This window comes from Notolepis coatsorum (assembly GCF_963971535.1).
Source record: "Notolepis coatsorum genome assembly, chromosome: 17".
In the NCBI taxonomy this organism is placed as follows: Eukaryota; Metazoa; Chordata; class Actinopteri; order Aulopiformes; family Paralepididae; genus Notolepis; species Notolepis coatsorum.
The window spans coordinates 10,420,079-10,445,804 of NC_140181.1; the positions used below are offsets into that span (position 1 = coordinate 10,420,079).

General features: G+C 42.8%; 1 protein-coding gene across 1 annotated transcript; it reads left to right on the forward strand.

Annotated features, from left to right (window-relative positions):
• Window positions 1–1,181: 1,181 nt before the first annotated feature.
• On the forward strand, window positions 1,182–24,807 carry hnf4a (hepatocyte nuclear factor 4, alpha; the record flags this gene model as incomplete). Its single annotated transcript, XM_084333767.1, has 10 exons — window positions 1,182–1,272; window positions 4,889–5,063; window positions 8,326–8,420; window positions 10,425–10,531; window positions 11,954–12,109; window positions 15,472–15,559; window positions 17,467–17,619; window positions 19,202–19,438; window positions 21,339–21,461; window positions 24,671–24,807. Exons 1-10 carry the CDS (start codon window positions 1,185–1,187, stop codon window positions 24,805–24,807), a joined length of 1,359 nt encoding a protein of 452 aa, XP_084189893.1. The 5' UTR covers window positions 1,182–1,184.
• Window positions 24,808–25,726: the final 919 nt, after the last annotated feature.

Consider the following 25,726-nt stretch of genomic DNA (forward strand, 5'->3'; position numbering starts at 1 on the left):
TGAACCGGCGAGGAGGTTGATGGCGTAAAAGTGTCACAAAGTGATCTGGGAGAGGCTTCAATATAACATGGCCTCCTGCCATCAGGAACACGCTTATTCATTGATGTGACAGTAGTGTGTAGAGAGGGGGGGGGGGGGAGAGGTAGGGGGAGGAGAGAAAGAGAGGGAGAGAGAGGGGGAGGGGGAGAAGGAGAGATAGAGAGAGGGAGAAGTAGAGAGGTAGAGGAACGGAGAGGGAAAGAGATAGAGGGGGAGAAGGAGAGATAGAGTGGGAGAGAGGAGAGGGAGAGAGAGAGGAGTGAATGAGAGATCGAAGAAGAGAGAGCGGGAGAAGGAGAGAGAGATAGAAGGGGAGAGAGAGAGAGAGGAAATGAGAGGGAAAGAGAAAGAGGGAGAGAGAGAGAGGGGGGGGGAGAGGGATAGAGAGAGAGGGGAAGGAGAGAGAGAAGGAAATAGAAGGAGAGAGAGAGGGAGATATATAGAGAGGGAGAAGTAGAGATAGAGGAAAGGAGAGGGAAAGATAAAGAGGGAGAGAGGGGGGGGAGGAGAGAGAAGGAGAGAGAGGAGTAAGAGAGAGGGAGAAGGAGAGATATATACAGAGAGAGAGGGAGAAAGAGAGAGATAGGAGAGAGGAGATAGAGAGAGGGAGAAGTAGAGCGATACAGGAAAGTAGAGAGAAAGAGAGAGAGAGAGAGAGAGAGAGAGAGAGAGAGAGAGAGAGAGAGAGAGAGAGAAACAGACAGACAGACAGACAGACAGACAGACAGAGGGGGGGTATCAAAGTTGTGTTATCTTTCCAAAAAAACACAACCCCTGATTCACCATTGAGGAGGTTAAACATCAACCAGAAAGACACTCCACCTCTCCTCTGGTTAGAGGCCTGGGAGGAGGAGGAGGAGGAGGAGGAGGAGGAGGAGGAGGAGGGGGAGGAGGGGGGAGGCGTCTGCTGTCACTGTAGAAGTCTCCTCATGGTCCCCCATCGCACACGCCAGGGATTCTACCTTTAGTGGGCGGAGCTAGGCCAAATCCAGGGAAGGGCCGTGTGTGTGTGTGTGGTGTGCGTGTGGTGTGTGTGTGTGTGGTAGTGGAAGTGGAGGAGGGGGGACATTAGCTTCTTTGGGACAAGTCTTCCTGCACTGCTGTCAACTAGCTGAGATTTAGTTTGTCCAAAGCAACTAGCAGACATGGACATGGCAGACTACAGCGAGGCGCTGGACCCGGCCTACACCACGCTGGAGTTCGAGAACATGCAGGTGCTCGCCATGGGCACAGGTGAGTCGCCCAAAACACACGCCTCTGTGGCGCTGAACTTTGAAGCTTTTAGCTACTTAGATAGAAGGCTTTGGCCGGGGGGGAGAGGACGAGAGGGGATGATGACAGGGGGTGGCTGGGAGAGAGGGCGAGAGGGGATGACAGGGGTCAATGTTCCGTCGCGCGAAGGATGACGGGTGGTGGTGTCCTGTTGGCCTGTGACACCTCTTTCTTTTTATCATCCTGTTATAGTAAAAGATTAAGGGATTTTTTTGATTCGCTGCTGGAGATCACCCTCAAATCCTCAGAGGATGTCATTTGGGTAGTGGAACGGTATAGGGTGCCGCGCAAAGCGGTTTTGGACTTGTTCTGTGCGTGTGTGTTTGTGTGGGTGGGTGAGATTCTGGTCGATCGGTGGCCGTTTCAACCCGGATCGATTACAGCGTGGGGTGATCTTCGTACGTAGCGGCGAAGCGGGGGCTTGAGTGTCATGGGCGTCCCTCTCTGGTTACAAACTGTAGGTTCCCACAGATTGTAAAAAATAAAGTGGGGATTTTGTAGCATCCGAGTTGATTAATGTTTTTCCAAAAGTTGAGATGACACTAGCTGTATTTGTGCGTTCGGTCTCCCATGCGACCCCAACTCTGAAATGAAACCATTGCCCAAAAAGAAGAAGAAAAAAAACGGGTTCTTCAAAGAGAACCTCCCCCTAATTTTTTGGGGTTGTGATTTTCCTTCTTTTTTTTTTACCACGTTACAGTTGAACCTTTTAGTACTTTACACATGATGTATCCCACAATTAGGAATATGATTATCGCTCCTTACTCCACAATGGTGGAACGAACTTCCCACCAGTCAGGACAGCTGAAACCCGCCTAATTTTCCACCATAGACTAAAACACACTTCTTCAATCAATATCTGAAAATAAAACGACTAACCTTCTCTCTTACTTATTATGCGCTTTGCTACTAAGTAATCTACCATGCCTATATTACTACCTACTATGCTATTATGTTTATACTACTATGCACTCAAGACTGTAGCGCTCAAGTTCAACACCGTTTGATGAACAATATCACTGACCCTTAACTGCCAGCGTTGTAACCCGTCCTGCTGACTTGTCGTACAGAACTTGTAAGTCGCTTTGGATAAAAGCGTCAGCTAAATGACTAAATGTAAATGTTACTAACTATTCTATACCTCAAGGTTGGTGACAGTCAGCATGACTTATAATCTGCAGCATATAGAATGACTATGATCATAAAACACAATACCACAGTGTGATTGATTGAACCCAATCTGACTCATGACTGTGAGTGTGCAGCTTAAAAGGAAGACTGTCTCCCGCTGATTGCCTCTTCAGAGGGTAATCAAGCCGCCATCGTATACAATCTGTTGACTTTGTGGCGGCCACTCACTCAGAGGGTCGACAGATCATTACAGATCCTTCTCTGAGGTGTCTTTTGATCAGCCGTCAGCCGGTCTTAATCACCCGTCCCTCACACTGTTGGTGGACAGTAACACAATTTTCTACTCAAGTGCTGTGCTTAAGTACAATTTCGAGGTACTTGCACTTGATCTGGCAGATGCTTCAATATAACATGGTCTCCTGCCATCAGGGACACGCTTATTCATTTGTGTGATGGTAGTGTGTAGAGAGAGAGAGGGGGGGGGGGGGGGAGGGGGGGGGAAGAGAGAGGGAAGGGGGGAGAGAGAGGGGAGAGGAGAGAGGTAGGGGAGGTAGGGGAGAGAGGGGGAGAGAGAGAAAGAGGGAGAGAGAGAGATGGGAGGGGGGAGGAGAGAGAGACGGGGGGAGAGAGAGGGGGGGAGGAGAGAGGTAGGGGAGAGAGAGAGAGAGAGGTAGGGGAGAGGTAGGGGAGAGAGAGGGGGGAGAGAGAGAGAGGTGGGAGAGAGAGAGGGAGAGAGAGAAAAAGAGGGGAGAGAGAGAGAGAGATAGAGAGAGAGAGAGAGAGAGAGAGAGAGAGAGAGAGGAGATAGAAGGAGATCAGCCGTCAGCCGGTCTTAATGACCCGTTCCTCACAGTGGTGGAAAGTAACTACGTATTTATACTCAAGTACTGTACTTAAGTACAATTTTGAGGCACTTGCACTTTTTATTCGAGTATTCTAATTTTAAACTTTGTGCTTTTGCTCCACTACATTTCAATGGAGATATTTTACTTTTTTTTTTACTTACTACATTTATCTGAACCCGTCAGTTACTAGTTACTTTGAAGAAAAAGATTTTGCATAGAAAACATGGGAAAGATTTATGAAGAAAGATAGTGGTCTTTCAAATTTGAAGCCTGTCAACTTCAAGAGGACGCGATCAGAGCAGCGTAACTGGACCACATACCACTTTAATATAACCATTAATCAGAGCAGCATAACTGGACCATATACCACTTTAACATAACCTTTAGAGGTCAATGGTTCGAGGCTTGAATGCTCCCAAGCACTGGAACACACAAACATCACGTAGAAGCATGCATACTTTTACTTTTGATACTTAAGTACATTCAATATCAAATACTTCTCTACTTTTAGTTAAGTAGAATTTTAATGGAAGACTTTTACTTTTACCAGAGGACTATTTTATCTGGGTATTTCTACTTTTACCTAAGTAAAGGAACTGTGTACTTCTTCCACCACTGGTCTTCTGAATGACACTGAGTGGGACACAGGCTTTTGGTCAAATAAAGAGTTAAGCCTCTCAGAGGAACACAGTTTGGTCATGTTCCAGTAATAACATCATCCCCTCAGTTAAAGGGTACGTTTGACCTCTAGCTCCTACTTCTTACTTACGTAGGAAATAAGGCTATAGGGGGACACAAAATGCTGAACTGCCCCTTTAAAGCCTCTCGGTGTATTGGGCCATACAATGAGGCCTCCTGGTATCTGTCCCGTATCATTCACGTCCATGAAACCACAACCAGAAAAGTCATTACACTGCTATTACATTGCTCATGGAATGTGCCAATTGAGATGTGCTTTGATTATGAAACACTTGTTTTTTTCTTCTCTTTTACGGAACTGTGCCTCACAATGAACGGAACAGATAAAAATGAAATGGAAAAAAGAAAGGAAATATTCCATTTGAATCATCATTTTTACTCACATAATTCACTTATATATTATTCGGTACACATGATGTATCCCATAATTCGGAATATGATTATCGCCCCTTGCTCCACAATGGTGGAACGAACTTCCCACCACAGTCAGAACAGCCGAAACCCGCCCGATTTTTCCGCCGTAGACTAAAACACACTTCTTCAATCGATATCTGTAAGAAATATATTTAAAAAAAATACACTTATATATATATTCGGTGCAAAAACTATAAAATGACAACTCAAAGACCTAATGACATCTACTTCACCTCCCTGCCCTCTCTCTCTCTCTCTCTCTCTCTCTCTCTCTCTCTCTCTCTCTCTCTCTGTCTGTCTGTCTCTCTCTCTGTATGTCTCTCTCTCTCCCTCGCTCCCTCTCTCTGTCTGTCTGTCTGTCTGTCTGTCTGTCTGTCTGTCTGTCTGTCTGTCTCTCTCTGTCTATCTCTCTCTCTGTATGTCTGTCTGTCTGTCTCTCTCTCTATCTCTCTCTCTGTATGTCTCTCTCTCTCTCTCTCGTTTCCCAGACTCCTCTCCGGCAGAGAACGCGAGCATGAACGCCGTGAACCACCTGGGGCCGGGCACCCTGTGTGCCATCTGTGGAGACCGGGCGACGGGCAAACACTACGGAGCCTCCAGCTGCGACGGCTGCAAGGGCTTCTTCAGACGCAGCGTCCGCAAGAACCACATGTACTCCTGCAGGTGAGACACCTGCACACTGTCTTACTGGTATACACTCTGCTACTGAGTCATCCACCGTGTCTATATTACTATCTACTAGGGCTGTCCCCGACTAAGGATTTGGATAGTGGACTATGATTGGTCGAAATTTGTCGATAGTCGACTATTAGTCGGCTATGAAATTATTATTTTTTTGAAGAAAAAAAAATATATATATATATATATTTTTTTGTATCATTCCATTTGGGCTGTGGGGGGGGGGGGGGGTGCTTAACCCATTCTCCGCCACCACTTTGGTTCATCCTATACCGTCCTCTGCCAGCTCTATTTGTCTATGGAGATGTTCACCTTCTTTGCAGGGCTATAACTTTTTAAATTGTATTGCTAAATTGACATTACTATGGCCCATTCAACATCGATTATCTATCGTTCAGGATGTAGGAACGTTTTACTTTTTCATTAACACATTCATACTAAAATACCGTCCAGAGTATAAATATGTTTTTATCGTTTTCTGCTGTATTTCATAGAACGTGAGTTATAGCCATAAATGCATATATTAGATTATCAAATGCCATTTGACACCGATCAACGTTATATTAAAAATTTCAACTGTACATGGTCCTAAACGTCATGACTCATCATCTGCTGGTGACCGGAGGGGGGGGGGGGGGGGGGGGGTCGTTTATAATGCAATGACCGACGTTAAATGATTCATGTAGTATGGGTGATATATAGATTAGAACAGTTTGTATGGATAATAATAATCAAAAACGCTATAACTCACGGCAGCTTCCTCGTAGCGATGGGGGATGATACTGGAGCAAAAAGATCGCTATTATGGGATGTTGATCTATGCGATCCATTTCCAGGTCCAAATAATGTTGTTTATTGAGTTATGGCAACGGATCGATATCCAGTGTGTCAAGATGGAGTCCCGCGAGCAATAGCGAGTGGCCGGACGGAATAGCGTGCGGACCAAGCATTTCCGGTCACTTCCGGTTTTGGCAACTCGACCGATCGGCCACCAGGTGGCGGTATTGAAGCGTTGGAGAGTTGAGCGGAGATCTAGTGGTTCCCAAAGTCGCGGTCGCGACCCAAAGGTGGGCCGCGAGCAGCCACGGGTGGGCCGCGAGATGATTTAAAAAAAATAATTTTTTTTTTTTTTTTTTTTTTTTGTCAGGCCACTGAACTTAGAAGCAGGCCAGGACAGTGTTTCTAGTTGTATTCTAAAATTCTATTCTATTGTATTCTAAAATGTGACTATATGGTTTTATATTAACTTAATAAATAAACAAAAACGAAAAATCTACTTATTTCAACGAACATTTCAAACTAAATAACAGATGATGCACATAAAACGCTGAAAACAACCGAAGCAACAATAGTATTTTAATGAGGCTATTATTATTATCATTATTATTTTGCAACAAGTTAGCCCTCTCATAAATAGCACATATAAATGAATAACTAACTTGAACTAACTTAATAGGATTGAAGTGATATTTGGCTTAAAAAATCGGTCGCCTGACAAAAAAAAAAAAAAAAAGACGATGTCTCTGACACCTTATTTTCTGGGCCCCGGCCTGAAAAGTTTGGGAACCCCTGCCTACAGCACCAGTCAATACTCTGTGGGTGAAATGTGAATACCATGACGAAAATTTGAAATATTGATCTCAATGACGTGGTAATCAGTCATTGGCAGACAACGCATGGCGGAGAATGACGTGTTTATCAGTCATTGGCGGGAGATGGGTTTTTAATGTCTGAAGGAGTCGATGGAACGCTTCTTGTCCTCTGCAAAAGCATGCAATTGGTCCACTGATATTGATATTTGTCTAGTCTAGTGTGTTCATTAGATGGGTGAAATCCTCTTTCAGTGCCTCTGTGCCTGTTTTCGGCAGTTAGCCTCGCTGGATATGCGTGCCATTAGCGTTAGCCACGCTTCTAGGCCTCTTTTCTGTTCGACTAAGAGGTTGGCTGTCGACTACGGCTCCTTTCGATCGATTAGTCGACTATTCGACTAATAGGGGTCAGCCCTACTATCTACTATGCTAATATGTCTATACTACTACAGTACCTATGCTAATATGTCTAGTAATACTATGCTAATAAGACTATACTACATACTATGTTATGTCTATATTACTACATACTATGCTACTATGTCTATACTACCTATTATGCTAATATGCTTACTACTACCTACTATGTTAATATGTATATACTACCTACTATGCTAATATGTCATTGTCTATACTACTACCTACTATGTCAATATGTCTATACTACTACCTACTATGCTAATATGCTTATACTACTACCTACTATGTTAATATGTCTATACTACCTACTATGTTAATATGTCTATACTACTACCTACTATGTTAATATGTCTATACTACTACCTACTATGCTAATATGTCATTGTCTATACTACTACCTACTATGCTAATGTCTATACTACTACCTATGTTAATATGTATATATAGCTACTATGCCTATATTACTACCTACTATGCTAGACATACTAGCATAGTAGGTAGTAGTATAGGCATATTAGCATAGTAGGTAGTAGTATAGACACATTAGCATAGTAGATAGTAGTATAGACATTAGGGATGTTCGATATTGGCTTTTTTACCGATACCGATATACCGATATTGTCCAACTCTTAATTTCCGATACCGATATCAACCGATATCAACTAATACCGATATATGCAGGGTTTCCCCCCCAAAAAACTGAATAATTTCAGATAATTAACATTACATATCTCTTGTCGTGGAATTAACACAACATTATGCATACTTTTGACAATAAATAAAATCAGAATTTGTTCTTACTTGCTTGCCTGGGTAAATAAAGGTTAAATAAATATTAAAAAAATTAAGAAAATAAAAAAACTTTAAACCGATCATTTCTGGTATATCACATTTTAATGCCAATATCAGCCGATAATATCGATAGGCCGATAATATCGATAGGCCGATAATATCGGACATCCCTAATAGACATAGTAGCATAGTAGGTAGTAGTATAGACACATTAGCATAGTAGATATAGTGTATAGACATATTAGCATAGTAAGTAGTAGTATAGACACATTAGCATAGTAGATAGTAGTAGAGACACAGTAGCATAGTAGGTAGTAGTATAGGCATATTAGCATAGTAGTATCAGCAAAGTAGGTAGCAGAGTGCATAATAGTAAAAGACACGCCTAGTAATTACTTTGCATTCAATAATAGCATCAGAAATCATAATTCTGTTAACTTTTCCAGATTCAACAGACAGTGTATCGTTGACAAAGACAAGAGGAATCAGTGCCGATACTGTCGACTGAAGAAATGCTTCCGAGCCGGCATGAAGAAAGAAGGTGAGGCTCCGTCAGTAAAGACTAAAGAGAAACTCAATCTATAAACGTGTTCTGTTCGAGACGACAACAACACCGGTGATTCTCAACAATCTCTTGGGGGGAGGGGGGAGGGGGTTAAAATCAGAACATCCAACCTAATCAGTGAATCGCTATCAGCGGTGTTGTGTGCGAGTCGTCCCGTTGGATTTGAAGCGGCTCGTCGCGGCGCTAGACCCGTGTGTGTCGCAACGGACACGCGGGGAGGAACACCGTGTTAATGTTCCACTCGGCGACGCACTGGAGTCTGCGAGCGGCTTCTGCTGAGCAAACATTTCTGAGCCATAATAGCCGTGTGTACTGATAAACAACAACGCCACAACCTTGGGAGCCTCCGCTCGGCGCTAATATTCTATCCGCCTGCCTGAGTTTTAGTAAGGACAATTATAAGTAAAGACATTCGGTTTTTTTTTATCGCCTATTCAACATGTTAAGCTGAATATAGAAAATATACATCACCCAGTCAGAGCTTGTAATGTATGTTATGAATACCGGAGACGAAGATCCATATAATAAGTCAGTTTTTCCGAATTTGTATTTATTAAGGCTGTCAAAGTTAACGCGGTATTAACGCGTTAACACATAATTCACGCCACTATTTTTTTTAACTCACAATTAACTTTTTAGAAATGTTTTTATTTAATTTTTTATTTTTAACTTTTAATTTTTTTTACTAGACTTCACTCAGGTGTATTATTGATACTCTCATTGATACTATGTTTGTTTCTGACTCAAAGTGTGTGTGTGTGTGTGTGTGAAAGATAGAGAGAGAGAGAGAGAGAGAGAGAGAGAGAGAGAGAGAGAGAGAGAGGGGGGGGGTGAGAGAGATGAGGAAGGGGCAAGAGAGAATGAGAGCTGGGAGAGTGTGTGTGAGAGAGAGGGGGGGGGGGGGTGAGAGAGATGAGGAAGGGGCAAGAGAGAATGAGAGCTGGGAGAGTGTGTGTGTGTGTGAGAGAGAGGGGGGGGGGGTGAGTCCTCAGCCCTTGTGTGGGTGAAGGTAACAAGTTCCTAACGTTTTCTTTCCCCTATTATTTCACGCACACTTTATTCATTGTTTTAAATTATTATTCTCTTTTAAGTTATTTTGTGCATCACTCTGTTTTGAATTTGATGCACATTTGCAATGCATGAGGGTCATCCTTTTGTGTTAAATGGCTGCATAAAGCAAGCATTTGTTGACTCTCATGTTGATAAGAGTATTAAAACTTGGAACTTGAAAAAGATCCGTTTAAGGTAGATACATATATTTTTTTTTAAATGCGATTAATTTGCGATTAATCGCGAGTTAACTATGGACAATCATGCGATTAATCAGATTAAATATTTTAATCGATTGACAGCACTAGTATTTATTTATATGGTTCTTTCATCTGAAGGGTTCAATTATCTAGTATCTATTTTGTTTATCGCATATTCAGCATGTCTATCTGTATAGAAACTAGGGATGTCCGATATTATCGGCCTACCGATATTATCGGCCGATATTGGCATAAAAATGTGATATCGGAAAATATCTGTATCGTTTTTTTTTTTTACATTTATTTAACCTTTATTTACCCAGGCAAGCAAGTAAGAACAAATTATTATTTTATTTATTGTCAAAGTATGCATAATGTTGTGTTAATTACACGACAAGAGATATGTAATGTTAATTACCTGAAATTATTCCGTTTTTTTTCGGGGGGGGAAACCCTGCATATATCGGTATCGGTTGATATCGGTTGATATCGGTATCGGAAATGAAGAGTTGGACAATATCGGTACATCGGTATCGGTAAAAAAGCCAATATCGAGCATCCCGAAACGCCTGGGTTATGTATATATATAATCTCATTCATCTGGTTTATGTATATATAATCTGGGTTATGAGTCCAGTTAGAGCCTGCGGCGTCAGCCGTGGTACTAAAAGTGATTTGGGTTTGAGGCCTGATGACAAGGATTGTTCAGCTCTTTGTTTTTGTCCCGCAGCGGTGCAGAACGAACGGGACAGAATCAGCACCAGGAGGTCGAGTTATGAAGACAGCAGTTTACCTTCCATCAACGCACTCATCCAGGCTGACGTGCTGTCCAGACAGGTGAGGCCCGTTACAATCATCCTGTGATTTACACCCACGTGATATTGTTCAGGTTTAACTACCATCTGTCCTCCTTTGCCTGTGGATGTGACCAGTGATGCAGTGGTAGAGATGGGTGAACCATGGGAACTCCAGTCAACGTTACAGTAGCGCCAATAATAATCAATATATATATATATTATATATATAGTAAACAAAAAAATCACAGAAGAGTATTGTTTTGTATTATTTCCTCAAAGACACTATTGTCATGTGATCAACATCAATCCGATGCTACTTACTATAAATTATAGACTGCATTTCAATTGTGATATTTTTTTATACAAGCTTAACTCTTACCACACAACGGCCCGTATACGGGTCCTCTTGAGGACCATTTCCCCACCGGCACGACACGCCACTTTGGCGATCTGCATATTTCTTAATACAATATATATATATCGAATTAAAGCCCTATCTGTTGCCTGTCGATTGCCGTTTTCAGGCGACAAAATCCGTTCAGTGGTTCTCGAGTTACATGCCGATATGTGAGGCGTGCGCCGAAGTAGACGGCAGACTTTTTATTTCTTTCAAATACCACTCCCGACTCCCGAGCCTCTACCTCCGTCATTAATTTGGCAATCTCGAAGATTATTGGACAGGGTTGTAACGAATGAGTGTGGCTTTCCAGTGGTACCCCACGTGGGAATGAGCGAATCAGGGATCTAGTTGAAAAGTCACAAGCACAAACAGGAAGAGACATTTCCGCGGAATGCATTGGAGTCAATGAGGAAATCGTTTTTCTGCAGCCTTTTTTTTCTTTCTCACTTTTTATCAAAATTGCTCCTAATCACTAATTTCTGAACGGATCTTTATGAAATTTGGACATCTACTACACAAGACTTCAGGCTATGGACCCAGGGTGTTTTTTCAGCCTACCCAATTATTTTGGAAATACTACTTCTGCACTACTAACTACTACAGAAAAACGTGAGTAACACGTTTTGTATCAGAAACTTCAGAATGTCATCTTTCAAACGAGACCAGGCTCATGCATGTGCTATAAGTATAAAGTATAGTATTTTGGTTTGCAAAAAAAAGTATGCAGTCCTCAAGTTCAAGTTTAAAAATGGCCACTTTTGGGGGCGCCAGTTAAGAGGTTAAAAAGGTTTTATTTCACAAATCAACTTGTAAAAGTGGGGTTAGGTGGGTTTTACATCCAGAACATCCACCACCCATCACATCCAACATCCATCACATCCACCATCCATCACATCCACCATCCATCACATCCACCATCCACCACATCCACCATCCATCACATCCACCATCCATCACATCCACCATCCATCACATCCACCACATCTCTGCTGTGGCACAGAGGAGTCGTCAGAATCCTAATCACTATGTGTCTGTGTTTTGTGTGTGTGTTTCTTCTGGTAGATCGCCTCACCTGGACCAATACTGAACGGCGACATTAGGACCAAAAAGATCGCCACCATCACAGACGTGTGTGAGTCTATGAAACAGCAGCTGCTGGTGCTGGTGGAGTGGGCGAAATACATCCCTGCCTTCTGCGACCTGCCCCTGGATGACCAGGTGAGACTCCACACATGTTCTACCTCCTAGCATACTCAGCCAGTATGTTGTACCTGTGCCCCAGGACAGTTCAGTCAGTATGTTGTACCTGTGCCCCAGGACAGTTCAGTCAGTATATTCTTCCTGTGCCCCAGGACAGTTCAGTCAGTATGTTGTACCTGTGCCCCAGGACAGTTCAGTCAGTATGTTCTACCTGTGCCCCAGGACAGTTCAGTCAGTATGTTCCACCTGTGCCCCAGGACAGTTCAGTCAGTATGTTCCACCTGTGCCCCAGGACAGCTCAGTCAGTATATTCTTCCTGTGCCCCAGGACAGTTCAGTCAGTATGTTCTTCCTGTGCCCCAGGACAGTTCAGTCAGTATGTTCTTCCTGTGCCCCAGGACAGTTCAGTCAGTATGTTCTTCCTGTGCCCCAGGACAGTTCAGTCAGTATGCTCTTCCTGTGCCCCAGGACAGTTCAGTCAGTATGTTCTTCCTGTGCCCCAGGACAGTTCAGTCAGTATGTTCTTCCTGTGCCCCAGGACAGCTCAGTCAGTATGTTCTTCCTGTGCCCCAGGACAGCTCAGTCAGTATGTTCTTCCTGTGCCCCAGGACAGCTCAGTCAGTAAGCTCTTCCTGTGCCCCAGGACAGTTCAGTCAGTATGTTCTTCCTGTGCCCCAGGACAGTTCAGTCAGTATGTTCTTCCTGTGCCCCAGGACAGCTCAGTCAGTATGTTCTTCCTGTGCCCCAGGACAGTTCAGTCAGTATGTTATTCCTGTGCCCCAGGACAGTTCAGTCAGTATGCTCTTCCTGTGCCCCAGGACAGTTCAGTCAGTATGTTCCACCTGTGCCCCAGGACAGTTCAGTCAGTATGCTCTTCCTGTGCCCCAGGACAGTTCAGTCAGTATGTTCCACCTGTGCCCCAGGACAGTTCAGTCAGTATGTTCTTCCTGTGCCCCAGGACAGTTCAGTCAGTATGTTCCACCTGTGCCCCAGGACAGTTCAGTCAGTATGTTGTACCTGTGCTGTGCCCCAGGACAGTTCAGTCAGTATGTTCTTCCTGTGCCCCAGGACAGTTCAGTCAGTATGTTCTTCCTGTGCCCCAGGACAGTTCAGTCAGTATGCTCTTCCTGTGCCCCAGGACAGTTCAGTCAGTAGTGAACACGCACCACTCTCTCCTAAAGCTAGAGATCAGAGAGAGAGAGAGAGAGAGAGCCCTCCAATGTGATACCCCTGACTTTGATTTGGGCTCTTGACTATTGACTCTGAGCTCTTACACCCAAATTAGGTTTATATTCTAGTATTGCTAGAAGGTCTGAATCAATAAAATGGGTGACATTCCCTAAGGACACATTTCTTTGTTTGACTTTTATTTTCAGTGCTTGTATCATTGTTAAACTTGCTTTTTAGCAATAAGTACTTTGTATTTCATGCCAATAAAGCCTATTTGAATATAATTGCAAATTGAGGACATACCTGTCTAGACCCTGTGGTTACTCATCTACCAGGTCAATAGGTCATGACTGCAGCAACATGGCTCTCAGGTGCTCCAGGTGTAGGCTAGTATAGAGTATAGAAATAGAGTTTAGAAATACAAGTTATCACTGATTAGGGATGTCCGATATTATCGGCCTACCGATATTATCGGCCGATATCGGCATTAAAATGTGATATCGGAAAATATCGGTATCGGTTTAAATTTTTTTTATTATTATTATTATTATAATTTAAAAAAAAAATTACATTTCTATAACCTTTATTTACCCAGGCAAGCAAGTAAGAACAAATTCTGATTTTATTTATTGTCAAAAGTATGCATAATGTTGTGTTAATTCCACAACAAGAGATATGTAATGTTAATTACCTGAAATTATTCCATTTTTTGGGGGGGGGAAACCCTGCATATATCGGTATCGGTTGATATCGGTATCGGAAATTAAGAGTTGGACAATATCGGTATATCGGTATCGGTAAAAAAGCCAATATCGAGCATCCCTACCTGATTACAGTTAGTTGAATATATGGCTGTTCTCTTCGTGTCCATATACACAGCTATTCACCTCATACAACGTCCAGCCAGTGCTTCTTGGTACATTGCTGTCCCTTGATGGTGTAGAGCGCTGGGTCCTTTGCTGTGCAGGGTCCACCACCTAACACCTATAATGGCTATTGCCGGGGGGGGGGAAAACCTGGTATCTCACTAAAAAGGGTCAACTTCCAGGAAAGTGGAAATAAAAACGTGTTTTTAGCTCATAACATAGTAAGCTTTCAATGCATAGAAAAACTGAAAAATCCCAGAGGTTTGGAGATTTTGTTTTTCAATAAGCAAAAAGAGTGGTACCCCGAGCGAAACACTTCCAACAAGAGGACCCCCCCCCCCCCTCCCCAAAAAACAACAACAACAACAAAACAACTTTGTTGAATATGGATCTGACGCCTCTGAGAAGATCTCAGGATCTTCAACCGGAGTAGTTAATGTATTTTGATCCTGAGTTAGAATATGATGAGCTGGTTTCAAAGTTATATCAACTCCAGAATCATTAACACTGTGATCACCAGGGCTTGTAACTCATTTGCTGATGTTGAATTAGTAAGGGAGCCTGTAGTAAGAGAGAGAGAGAGAGAGAGAGAGAGAGAGAGAGAGAGAGAGAGAGAGAGAGAGAGAGAGAGAGAGAGAGAGAGAGAGAGAGAGAGAGAGGTGCCCAGTGACCTCAAGGTGATGGTAAATCTTCCTTCCTCTTTGAAACCAGTGATTCTCGACCGTCTTTGTGTCAAAGACCCTCAACTTGATATGCGTCAGGTCAGGCTACAGACTCCACTTGTTATTGTGTGGAGATAACACTTTTCTTTCTACTGTATGAAGCACAATCTCAGGGGGCTCCTACAGAACCAAGCGTTTCACTGTACATGTACACTGTATCTTATACGCGACAAATAAAACAAAACTTGAAACTTACAGCAGCTTTAAAGGAACACGCCGACATTTTGGGAAATTAGCTTATCGTCTTCTCCAGAGAGAGACAAGAAGATAGATACCAGTCTCCTCTCTGTGCGTTCAGTAGAAAGCTATCTGGCTGCACGTTAGCCTAGCTTAGCACAATGAATGGAAGCGTACCGGTTAGCCTATAGGCATTGTCCAACTAAACACCTCTCCCGAAGGCTAACCGGCACTGTCCGCTTCCATTCATCGTGCTAAGCTAGGCTAACGTGCAGCCAGATAGCTTTCTACTGAACGCACAGAGAGGAGACTGGTATCTATCTTCTTGTCTGACTCTGGAGAAGACGGTAAGCTAATTTCCCCAAATGTTGGTGTGTTGTTCCTTTAAGAGTCTTTGGGAGCTGCATGGACTTCAGATAATAACGAAAACCCCCGCTCTGTTCCAGGTGGCTCTGCTGAGAGCACACGCTGGGGAGCATCTCCTGCTCGGCGCCGCCAAGAGGTCCATGCTGTACAAAGACATCCTGTTGTTAGGTAACGACGACGCAAAATGCATCCCATAATAACTTACATTTCAGCCAACTGCTGTCTTGGTTGGTGCCATCACTCATTGTTTGATGCAGACAAAAAATAGTACCTGGTTCTGTGGATGCACCGATTGACACACATCAGGTTATCAGTTGATTTAAAAAAAATAAAATCATGTCCAATTGTATATCTTTCATGGTATAATTGCAGAATTTACATTTTTCCTGACAGTAACACAGACTTTTATTTGAAGAACCAATACATTTCTGTTTAGTTCCTCTAGCCTGATTTGTACCGGCAAAAAGGCATACAAGAATCCAATATTGGTTTAAAAACAAGCATAATCGGTGAATCCCTGATTTGATTAATCATGAAAAGAAATCCAGTTATAGTGCTATAGTTATAGTTATGTACATTGTATATTACTATTGCACTTTACTGCTATACATTTGCACTCCGGTTGGATGCCAAACTACTTTTCATTGTACTGTACTTGTGCTGTTTGATGACAATGAGTTTGAATCTAATCTAATCTACAGATCTAGCTATAAACAGTTAACCTATAGGGGCGACTGGGTAGCACAGTGGACTAAGGCTGCGGTTACATGAAAGGAAAAACACCAACGTTTCATTTCACTTTTCAGAACGCTGTGTATTGGCAGGCAAGTTAGACGTCGTTTGTCTCCTGTATGCGCGGGAGGTATTTGTGTGCGCGCCTCGGTCGGGAGTGTGTGTTAAAGCACAGCAGAGCCCCGCTCCGCTTCTCAGACAGATAGAGAGAGCACAGCCGCTGCTGTCGGGACAAAACCTCATAACTCAATTTTTTTTATTTTTATTTTATTATATAAATCAACTCCGTAGATCATCCTCCATATGTGTGTGTGGGTTTTACAAAGTTTAAACAATGGAAAAGCATTAAACCGATCATCTGTCTAAACCTCCTAACTCTATTCACCCTCAAATCTGTGTTAGTTTTTTTCATCTGCTGAAAAGTTGGGTTTTTGGAGTTATGCGGTTTTGTCCCGACAGCAGCGATATGTAAAGTCCATATCTCTCCGGAGCATCGCAAAGCGCGCCTTGCAGACGTCCGAACGAACACTCGATCACCATGCGTCGGTGTCTACTGCGCATGGGCGTTGGGCGTGAACGGCTCCGTATCTGGCTCACGCATGCAGTTTACATGGCACTGTTGCAGGGGAGTTCTGAAAATGAAAACCCCCTTTGAGCGTTGCTGCTAGGAAAAGGAAATTGCCTGCCAAAACGGCGTTGCCTTTTTAACTTGGACATGCAAACGAAATAATTCGAAAATGAAACGTTGTAAGTGTAACCATGGCCTAAGCACTCGCCTACCACCGCAGAGACTCTGGGATCTAATCCAGCTGTCAGCGGTACCTCCGGCTTGGTCAGTCGTCGACTCGTCCCTATGAACACAATTGGCAGTGTTAGCGGGTGGGAAGCCGGTGAGGGTATGTGTCCTGGTCGCTGTCAACTGCGATTCCTACTGGTCAGTCGGGGCGCCTGTTCAGCAGGGAGGGGATCTGGGGGAAATAGCGTGAACCTCCGCACGCGTTACGTTCTCCCAGTGAAACTCCTCGCTGTCAGGTGAAAAGAAGCGGCTGGCGACTCCACATGTATCGGAGCAGGCATGTGGTAGTTCTACACCCTCCCCATGCCGACAGTGGGGCAATGCGCGCAACGACCAGGAAGGGAATTGGCATAATGACTAAATTGGGATGGGTGAAAAATACAGAAAGCCCAGAAATAAATAGAAAAAAGGGCTGTCAAAGTTAATTTGGAAAATTGTGAGATTAATTAGTTAATTTGTTTTAATCTATTGACAGCACTAACATTTTTTAATAATAATAAACACCTAAGAAATGAACCTAACACGTGTTTAACCGGGTCTCCCTCAGGAAACGACCACATCGTGCCCAGGAACTGCCCGGAGCTGGAGGTGAGCAGGGTGGCGGTGAGGATCCTGGACGAGCTGGTTCATCCCTTCCAGGAGCTGCAGATCGACGACAACGAATACGCCTGTTTGAAAGCCATCGTGTTCTTCGACCCAGGTACGACGGTGAAGCTGATCATTTTCATTTGGGATATTATTACCGTCTCTAGAGTCTAACCGAGAGGGTCGGCTCTCAAAAGGAATCATTGCAAATAGCCTAAATCTATCCGTTTGATCGATATATCTTGTTATCCACCTGATGGATGAATCTGCTGGTTATTCAACCCGGTTGAAATGTAAAATTATCAGAAATGTTAAATTATCGGCTTAAATGTATAGTTTTCTTGAGGAAAATATCGTTTGCAAGTCATAACCAAGAGAACAAAAAGGCGACAGAGAGCACAACAAATCGCATAGAGTGCAAGAACTATCGTACAAATACAATAATTATCGTACATCTGGCAACCCCTGTCGCTCCCTCACTTCCCACGTCTATGTCGCACGCCCACCATCAAGTCATTTAAGACCTTCTAGCTCCGATCTGCAAAGTCAGCTCCTTGGCAAAACATCAATGGTGAAATGTTCCGTTACACAACATTAGTAATGTTAGCTAGCAAGCTAATGTTAGCTACGTACGTTAGCAACGTTACGCAACATTAGTTACATTTTGTTGAAGAGGCCGAGTGCCACTTAGTTACAGTGTGCTGTAAATGTCATTCTAGAAAGCATTTCATTTTATCGTTTTCCAGGAAATTACAAACTCTAAAATACCATTAAGAATATCTACAAAACAACGTCATTGTTGGGACAGATACTGGCGTATAAGTGACTATCTGTGCGTCAAGACATGTGATCAGGGCCATAGCCAGGGTTTAGAAATTAGGGAGGTCCATTTATTTTTTATACAAACTCTTCTTCTTCGTACTTCTTACGCAACTGGCTAGCCATTATCTAGAGATAATGTATTTGTAATTTCCAAATAAAAATCTAATCAAATCAAAAAAAATTATTTTGCAGTTGAGCTACAGCCAGGTGTTGTATATTATACAGCCTTTTCGTGCATCTTTATCACGGGAACCCTTATCCTAATGATATTTTAAATAATATTATGATGATACGATATGGACCTAGGTCACTCACAGCAATGTGGGCTTAGCTTAGCCAACGCGATGCTGACAAAATAACGTTAGCTAGTTAACTTCATTCGCATAATTTTTTTTAATATAATATATTTTTCTTCAGAGTAGTTACAAATAGTTACAGAGGGCCGGACCTCGGTGACCTCATAGCTGGCTACGGCCGTGCATGTGATGAAAGAACATAAACATCTATTTTGATTAAAAAAAAAATCAGTTGTGCAAGTCAATTTTGGTGAGTTGTTTCTATATACAATTCACTTATGACAAGTCATAATGCCACGCGAGTCTCGGAACGTGCGTACTGCGTAGTGTGTGTGTGAGAGAGAGAGAGAGAGAGAGAGAGAGAGAGAGAGAGAGAGAGAGAGAGAGAGAGAGAGAGAGAGAGAGAGAGAGAGATACCGCGCTATTTATTATCTACAATGTATAAAACAACAGCCTAAAGGCTTTTAAATACAGACTGGGTAAAAATGTGAGGAACAAATATTCTGAAGCGCTTTGGGATAAAAGCCGCTATATATATATATATAAAATGCATGAATTTACCATTTTTCGCCCCTCCAGACGCCAAAGGTCTGAGCGACCCGGGGAAGATCAAGCGCATGCGTTACCAGGTGCAGGTGAGCCTGGAGGACTACATCAACGACCGGCAGTACGACTCGCGGGGGCGCTTCGGAGAGCTGCTGCTGCTGCTGCCCACGCTGCAGAGCATCACGTGGCAGATGATCGAGCAGATCCAGTTCGTCAAGCTCTTCGGCATGGCCAAGATAGACAACCTGCTGCAGGAGATGCTCCTCGGAGGTGAGCTCTCTCTCCCGTGCGACGACGTGTGATTAGATTAGAGGAACTCTCAGGTTGTAATGCTCTCAAGAGGTGGAGGTGGTATTAGTCCCAGACAAAACAAACAAAATACCACTAACTAGGGATGTCCGATATCGGCATTAAAATGTGATATCGGAAAATATCGGTATCGGTTTTCAAAAATTTAATTAAAAATTAAAAAAATTATTTTACATTTCTATAACCTTTATTTACCCAGGCAAGCAAGTAAGAACAAATTCTGATTTTATTTATTGTCAAAAGTATGCATAATGTTGTGTTAATTCCACAACAAGAGATATGTAATGTTAATTACCTGAAATTATTCCATTTTTTGGGGGGGGGAAACCCTGCATATATCGGTATCGGTTGATATCGGTATCGGAAATTAAGAGTTGGACAATATCGGTATAGGTAAAAAAGCCAATATCCAACCTTCGACTTTCAATAGTATGCACTTTGCAACCAAGTAATCGACCGTGCCTATATTACTACCTACTATGCTAATATGCCTATATTACAACCTATGCTAATATTCCTATCACTACCTACCTACTATGCTAATATGTATGTGCTACTATGCTAATGTCTATATTACTACCTACTATGTCTATACTACAAAATTCAAGAGGATTTATTTGTCACATACATACCAGGGCATAGAGTGAAATGCGGGTGGCCATGCCCGCTTTGATTTTTTGCAATAATACTACTAATAAAATAGACATAATAAACAGGTAATAAAATAGACATAAAAATAGGCATGATAAAATAGACATGCTAAAGTCCTGAGATAGTGCAATACAATGTTAGCTACGGATTTTTAAGGCACTGGGTCCTATGTACACTACTATACAATATACAGTTTTTTTTACTCTATATCCTTATGCTATACTTGCTATATCTAAACTATACTATACAAGAACCACATCGGTTCTTTCCTTAAAGTGTTCTTTCCATTTTGTTTAAAGTGACCGTTTGTGTGTGAGCAAATGCAGCATGTGTGTTGTGTGTGTGTGTGTGTATGCACTGCTCATGTGCACTTGTGTGTGGAGAGTTCAGTGTTCAATGTTCTGATGGCCTGGGGGAAGAAGCTGAGCCGTACTATACCTATACCTATATTACTACTTACTATGCTAAATTATGTCTATACTATTATGCTAATGTCTATATTACTACCTACTAATCTAATGTCTATACTACTATATTACTACCTACTATGCTAATATTCCTATATTACTACTACTATGCTAATATGTCTATGCTACTATGCTAATGTCTATATTACTTCCTACTATGCTAATTATGTCTATACTATAGGGGTGTAACGGTACACAAAAACCACAGTTCGGTACGTACCTCGGTTTTGAAGTCAAAAAAGTTTGGCTTTCCATGTTCCACTCAGGGGTGATGTAGTGTGCAGTAACGAATTACTTGTAGGGCTGTCAACGAATATTCTATGTTGAAATTAATAATCGACTTGTAAAAAAATTAAAAGAATTATAATAATTATATTAGATTGTGAAAAAAACAGCCCCAGGTGGGCGGTCGTTAGTGGTTAACATATCGTTGTATTCATTCGGTACACTAAACAGCCGTTCGGTACGGATACGTGTACCTTTACACCCCTACTATACTACTATGCTAATATATATATATTACTACCTACTATGCTAATATGTCTATACTACTATGACTATATTACTACCTACTATGCTAATATGTCTCAACATATTTCCGTTGTACTGTACTTGTGCCATATGACGACAACAATAAATCTAATCTACTTTAATCTAATCTAATCTGCTGGCCTGGACATGTGTCTCACATGTTGTGTCACAGTTCAACATGGCTGACAGACAGTGTTGTCTGTGTCTCTCAGGTTCTGCTAACGAGGCTCCTCATGCTCCTCACTCGCTCCACCCTCACCTGGTCCAGGAGCACCTCAGTGGCAACGTCATCGTGGCCGGCAACATGCAGACGCCCCTCCACAACGGTCAGATCGGTGAGTACAAACACCGCCCGCCGCCGTGACTGTCGCCGTCGACTGAAAACACACTTCTTCATTCAATCAATATCTGAAATGAAAACAAAAGGAAAAAATTACTAACCTTCTTACAGTCTTCTACTGTCAGCCACTAATTTATCTTCCTTGTCTATATTACTATGTCTCTACTATTATGCACTCAACACTGCAGCACCCAAGTTTCAACACAGTTTGATGAACATTGTGACTCAGCTGAAAGAGTTGTAGACGGTACCTTCCTGTTGACAGAACCTACTAAATGTAGATGTATCACGTTTTCAGACACATGTATGTAACCATGTCCGAGAATGTTCTTTGACAGAGAAGATAATAATAATAATAATAATAATAATAATAATAATAATAATAATAATAATAATAATTAATAATAATAATAATAATAATAATAATAATAATAATAATAATAATAATAATAATAATAATAATAATAATAATAATAATAATAATAATAATAATAATAATAATAAACATTATTTGTGTAGCACCTTTCATAAAGAATTACGAAGAATTACAGCCCAAAGTGCTTCACAGCCGTAATGTAGACATAAAATAGACATAGGCATAAAATGAGACAGAATGAGCAAAGAAGTGATATTAAGGGCGGCCGGGTAGCACAGCGGACTAAGCGTCTGTCTACCACCGCAGAGACACTGGTATCGAATCCGGCTGCCAGCGGTGCCTCCGGCTTGGCCGGTCGTCATACTGACACAATTGGCAGTGTCAGCGGGGTGGGAAGCCGGTGGGTTGTATCCTGGTCGTTGTAAACAGCGACTCCTACAGGTCGGTTAGGGCGCCTGCACAGCGAGGGAGGGAATTGGGGAAGGTAGTGTGAGCCTCCCACGCGTTACACTTCCCCAGTGAGAGTCCTCGCTGTCAGGTGAAAAGAGGCTGCTGGCTGTCTCCACATGTATCAGAGGACGCATGTGATAAGACTTCAGGGCTCCCTAGATCGGCAAGTGGGGGGCAAATGCGCGCAACGACCAGGAAGGGGAGGGGGGAATTGGCATAACGACTAAATTGGGATGGGAGAAAAATACAGAAAAATGGAGGAGAAAAAGTAGATAAAAAAAGTGATATTAAAACCTCCCATTTCTTAAAAAAAATATATATATATATTTTCTGTCATTAAAACCTATAAACATTTCTGACTACATGAAAAGCACAGGATATTGGATCACTGGGTGCCACATTACTTCAGGAGGGTGCGGTGATAAATATAACGATGAAGCACCCAGGAAGTAATTAACCTATCTCCAAGCCCTGCCCTCTTTTCTTGATCCTCCAATCGTAACTGTCACTCCCCTCGGACAAAGAGAGAGGGGGCGGGGCTTGAGAGTCAATTAGGAGCTCACCTGTGTGACGACAAGCTGTCGATCAATGATCGGTCACTCATGTCTCAGACCCGACGCCTGGCTTCTACTTCCCTTCCCAATGACATATTCAGTAAAGAACTATATAAAAAATACAAAATAAGGGGGGGCGCAGTGGGCAAGGCGCTCGCCACTAACGCAGGAGACGCTGGGTTCGAGCCCAGCTCTCTGCGTTGCTTCCGGCTTGGCTGGTTGTTCATACTAATACAATTGGCAGTATTAGGAGGTGGAAAAGCCGGTGGGTGGGGATCGGACGTTGTGGACAGCGACTCCTACAGGTCGGTTGGTGCGCCTGTACAGCAGAATCAGCAAGTATCGGGGGCAGCGTGAGCCACTGAGAGATCGCGCTGTTCAGGTGAAAAGATGCGACGGCTGCCTCCTCGTGTACCGGAGGGGACACGTGATGCAAGGCTTCGTCCACATTGCAGCCGACCAGTGGGAGGCATGGTCTAGCGACGTTCGAGACAGGGGAGGGAATAATTTGATAATACGAAATTGGGATGGGAGAAAAATAGAAAACGGGGAGAAAAAGTAGATAAAAAAAAAAAAAACAAAAAAAATACAAAATTTTGAATTTATATAACATCCAAAGCGCTTTACAATTCGTTCCTCACATTCACCCATTCACACACCGACGGCAGAGGCTACCGTGCAAGGTGCCAACCTGCTCATCGGGAGCAGTTAGGGGTTAAGTTGCTCAAGGACACGTCGACACGCTGCCCGGGAGGAGCGGGAATCGAACCGGAAGCCTCCAGATTACTGCTCTATACCTCCCGAGCCACTGTCTACCCGATAGCCATTTGACTGTTAAATCCCCAATTTCTACCTGCTTACCTCTTAATTCTAAAAGTAATCAGTTTCCTACGCTCTCTTAATAAGATACTGTTCCTTGTTAGAGTCTAGGGACTTAAATCGTTCGCTTTGCCTCCTAAAGTAAAGCATTAGATTACTGCGGTTATGCCACATAGTAGGCCACGGTGACATCATTGGCCGAGATGCACACATGAGACCAGGGTAATCAAACCTATTAGCCTAAGTACATTGAAATAAATCACATTTCCATTAAATTATTACAAACTGTTAATTTACCTCCTTGGTTGGCACCCCGGCTCCATGCGCGGCCCCCGTCAGGTAGCAGGGGGGACAAACGGGCTTGGCTCATGGGGTAATCCTCTCAGCTCTTCACGGAGACTAATCTGGCTTATTTTGTCAAAGAGAACTTCTGTTATTTTTTCTTAAACATTTTTAATGCCCTCAGAAATTTCACAAAAGTGCTTATCTTCCTTGTATGAAAAAAAAAATTGTTTTTTTTCCCTCCGAGAAATGTTATAAGTAACCATGAGAAGGTAAGTATGTTAACTATATGTTTGATCGTCAATGACTCTCTCTATACGCAACACTAACTCATCCGTTCTACATCCACTGCACGCACATCCACATGCACACTCACTTTAAACATTCCCTTGGCTTTAGACACTTTTTAACACTACACCATATTTATTATGTATGTATTACTAAAAGATATGCACTACATCTCTACCTAATTTTTGCATTTTGTTGCACTTTGTACTTTAGTTTTGTATATTGTATATTTTGTATAGTGTTTGGTCTTTATTGTTTATTAACATTTTGTTTGACTGTATGAAGCACAATCTCAGGAGGCTCATACAGAACCAAGCATTTCACTGTAATGTACATGTACCTTATATGTGACAAATAAAACAAAAACGCGAAACTTGGGAGGTTTTATCGCTCTTCTAACCGCGCGTGGTGTTGTCTTTCTGCTCCGCTCCGCAGCCGCTCCTGAGACCCCGATCCCTTCTCCTCCGATGGCCTCCAGCTCAGAACACTATAAACTGGCGCAGGGCGTCATAGCGACGGTGCCCAAGCTGTCCATCTCTCAGAACACCATCACCAAGCAGGAGACCATGTAGCAGCCAATCGGAACGCCGACTCCTCCCCCTCTCGGCCTCCGACGCCCCCCCCGCAGTCTCCGCTGCCGCTCCTTAAACCTGCGTGTCTTTTTGCGCCGAAATGTTTATATAGTCAGCGTGTAGAGATTTGACGAGAGATGATGATGTAGCGAATGCGTTTCTAAAATGTGTAATTTCAATTATGTTTATTCGCTCTCTTTCCGAAGTCTTCAGGGATCTGTGTATGGGTGTATTAAAAAAAAAAGCCTTCAGTGATTCAAACCTTCGTTTTGGTCTGAGAAAGCCCCTAGAAGACTCATACGTGGCTCGGAGATCACCGGAGCTCGGTGCGAACGAGTCAAATTAAACGTACTCAGATTTTTTCATTTTTTTTTTATATACATACTGCTACTGTAAGTACGCGAATATGAGAGACGGTTTATTTGTGGTCAATATCGCGCGGCATTGCCCTCGATATGTGGCGGATAAGCGGTTGAAAGGCGTAGGAGGCGGTGAGGAGGCTTAATGTCAGGGTGACTCGATCGCGTCAGTACTGAATGTTACAACGGGCCTTGCAGCTACAATCGGGCAGATCCTGTATTTCATGCTGCACAGTATTTCATTGAGTTCACTGGTAGATAATTCAAATCGTTGATATGGTCAAGACTTTCAACCCGGTCGAGAATACGACGACGTGTCCTCATTCAGAGATCGTCTCACACGAGAGAACCGTACGTAGGACATAGGATGGTCGTCCGCTGGGCTACTTTAGCTTTCTAAAAGTGTCCTCTTAATGTGCTGTGTGACAGGTTTAAGATATCCCTGGTTGTATGTACTGGAATGATACATATTTAACCCTTTCACTACGACACTACAGAAGGTTAACCTTTCACTACCACACTACAGACTGTTAACTGTAGTGTGGTAGTGAAAGGGTTAA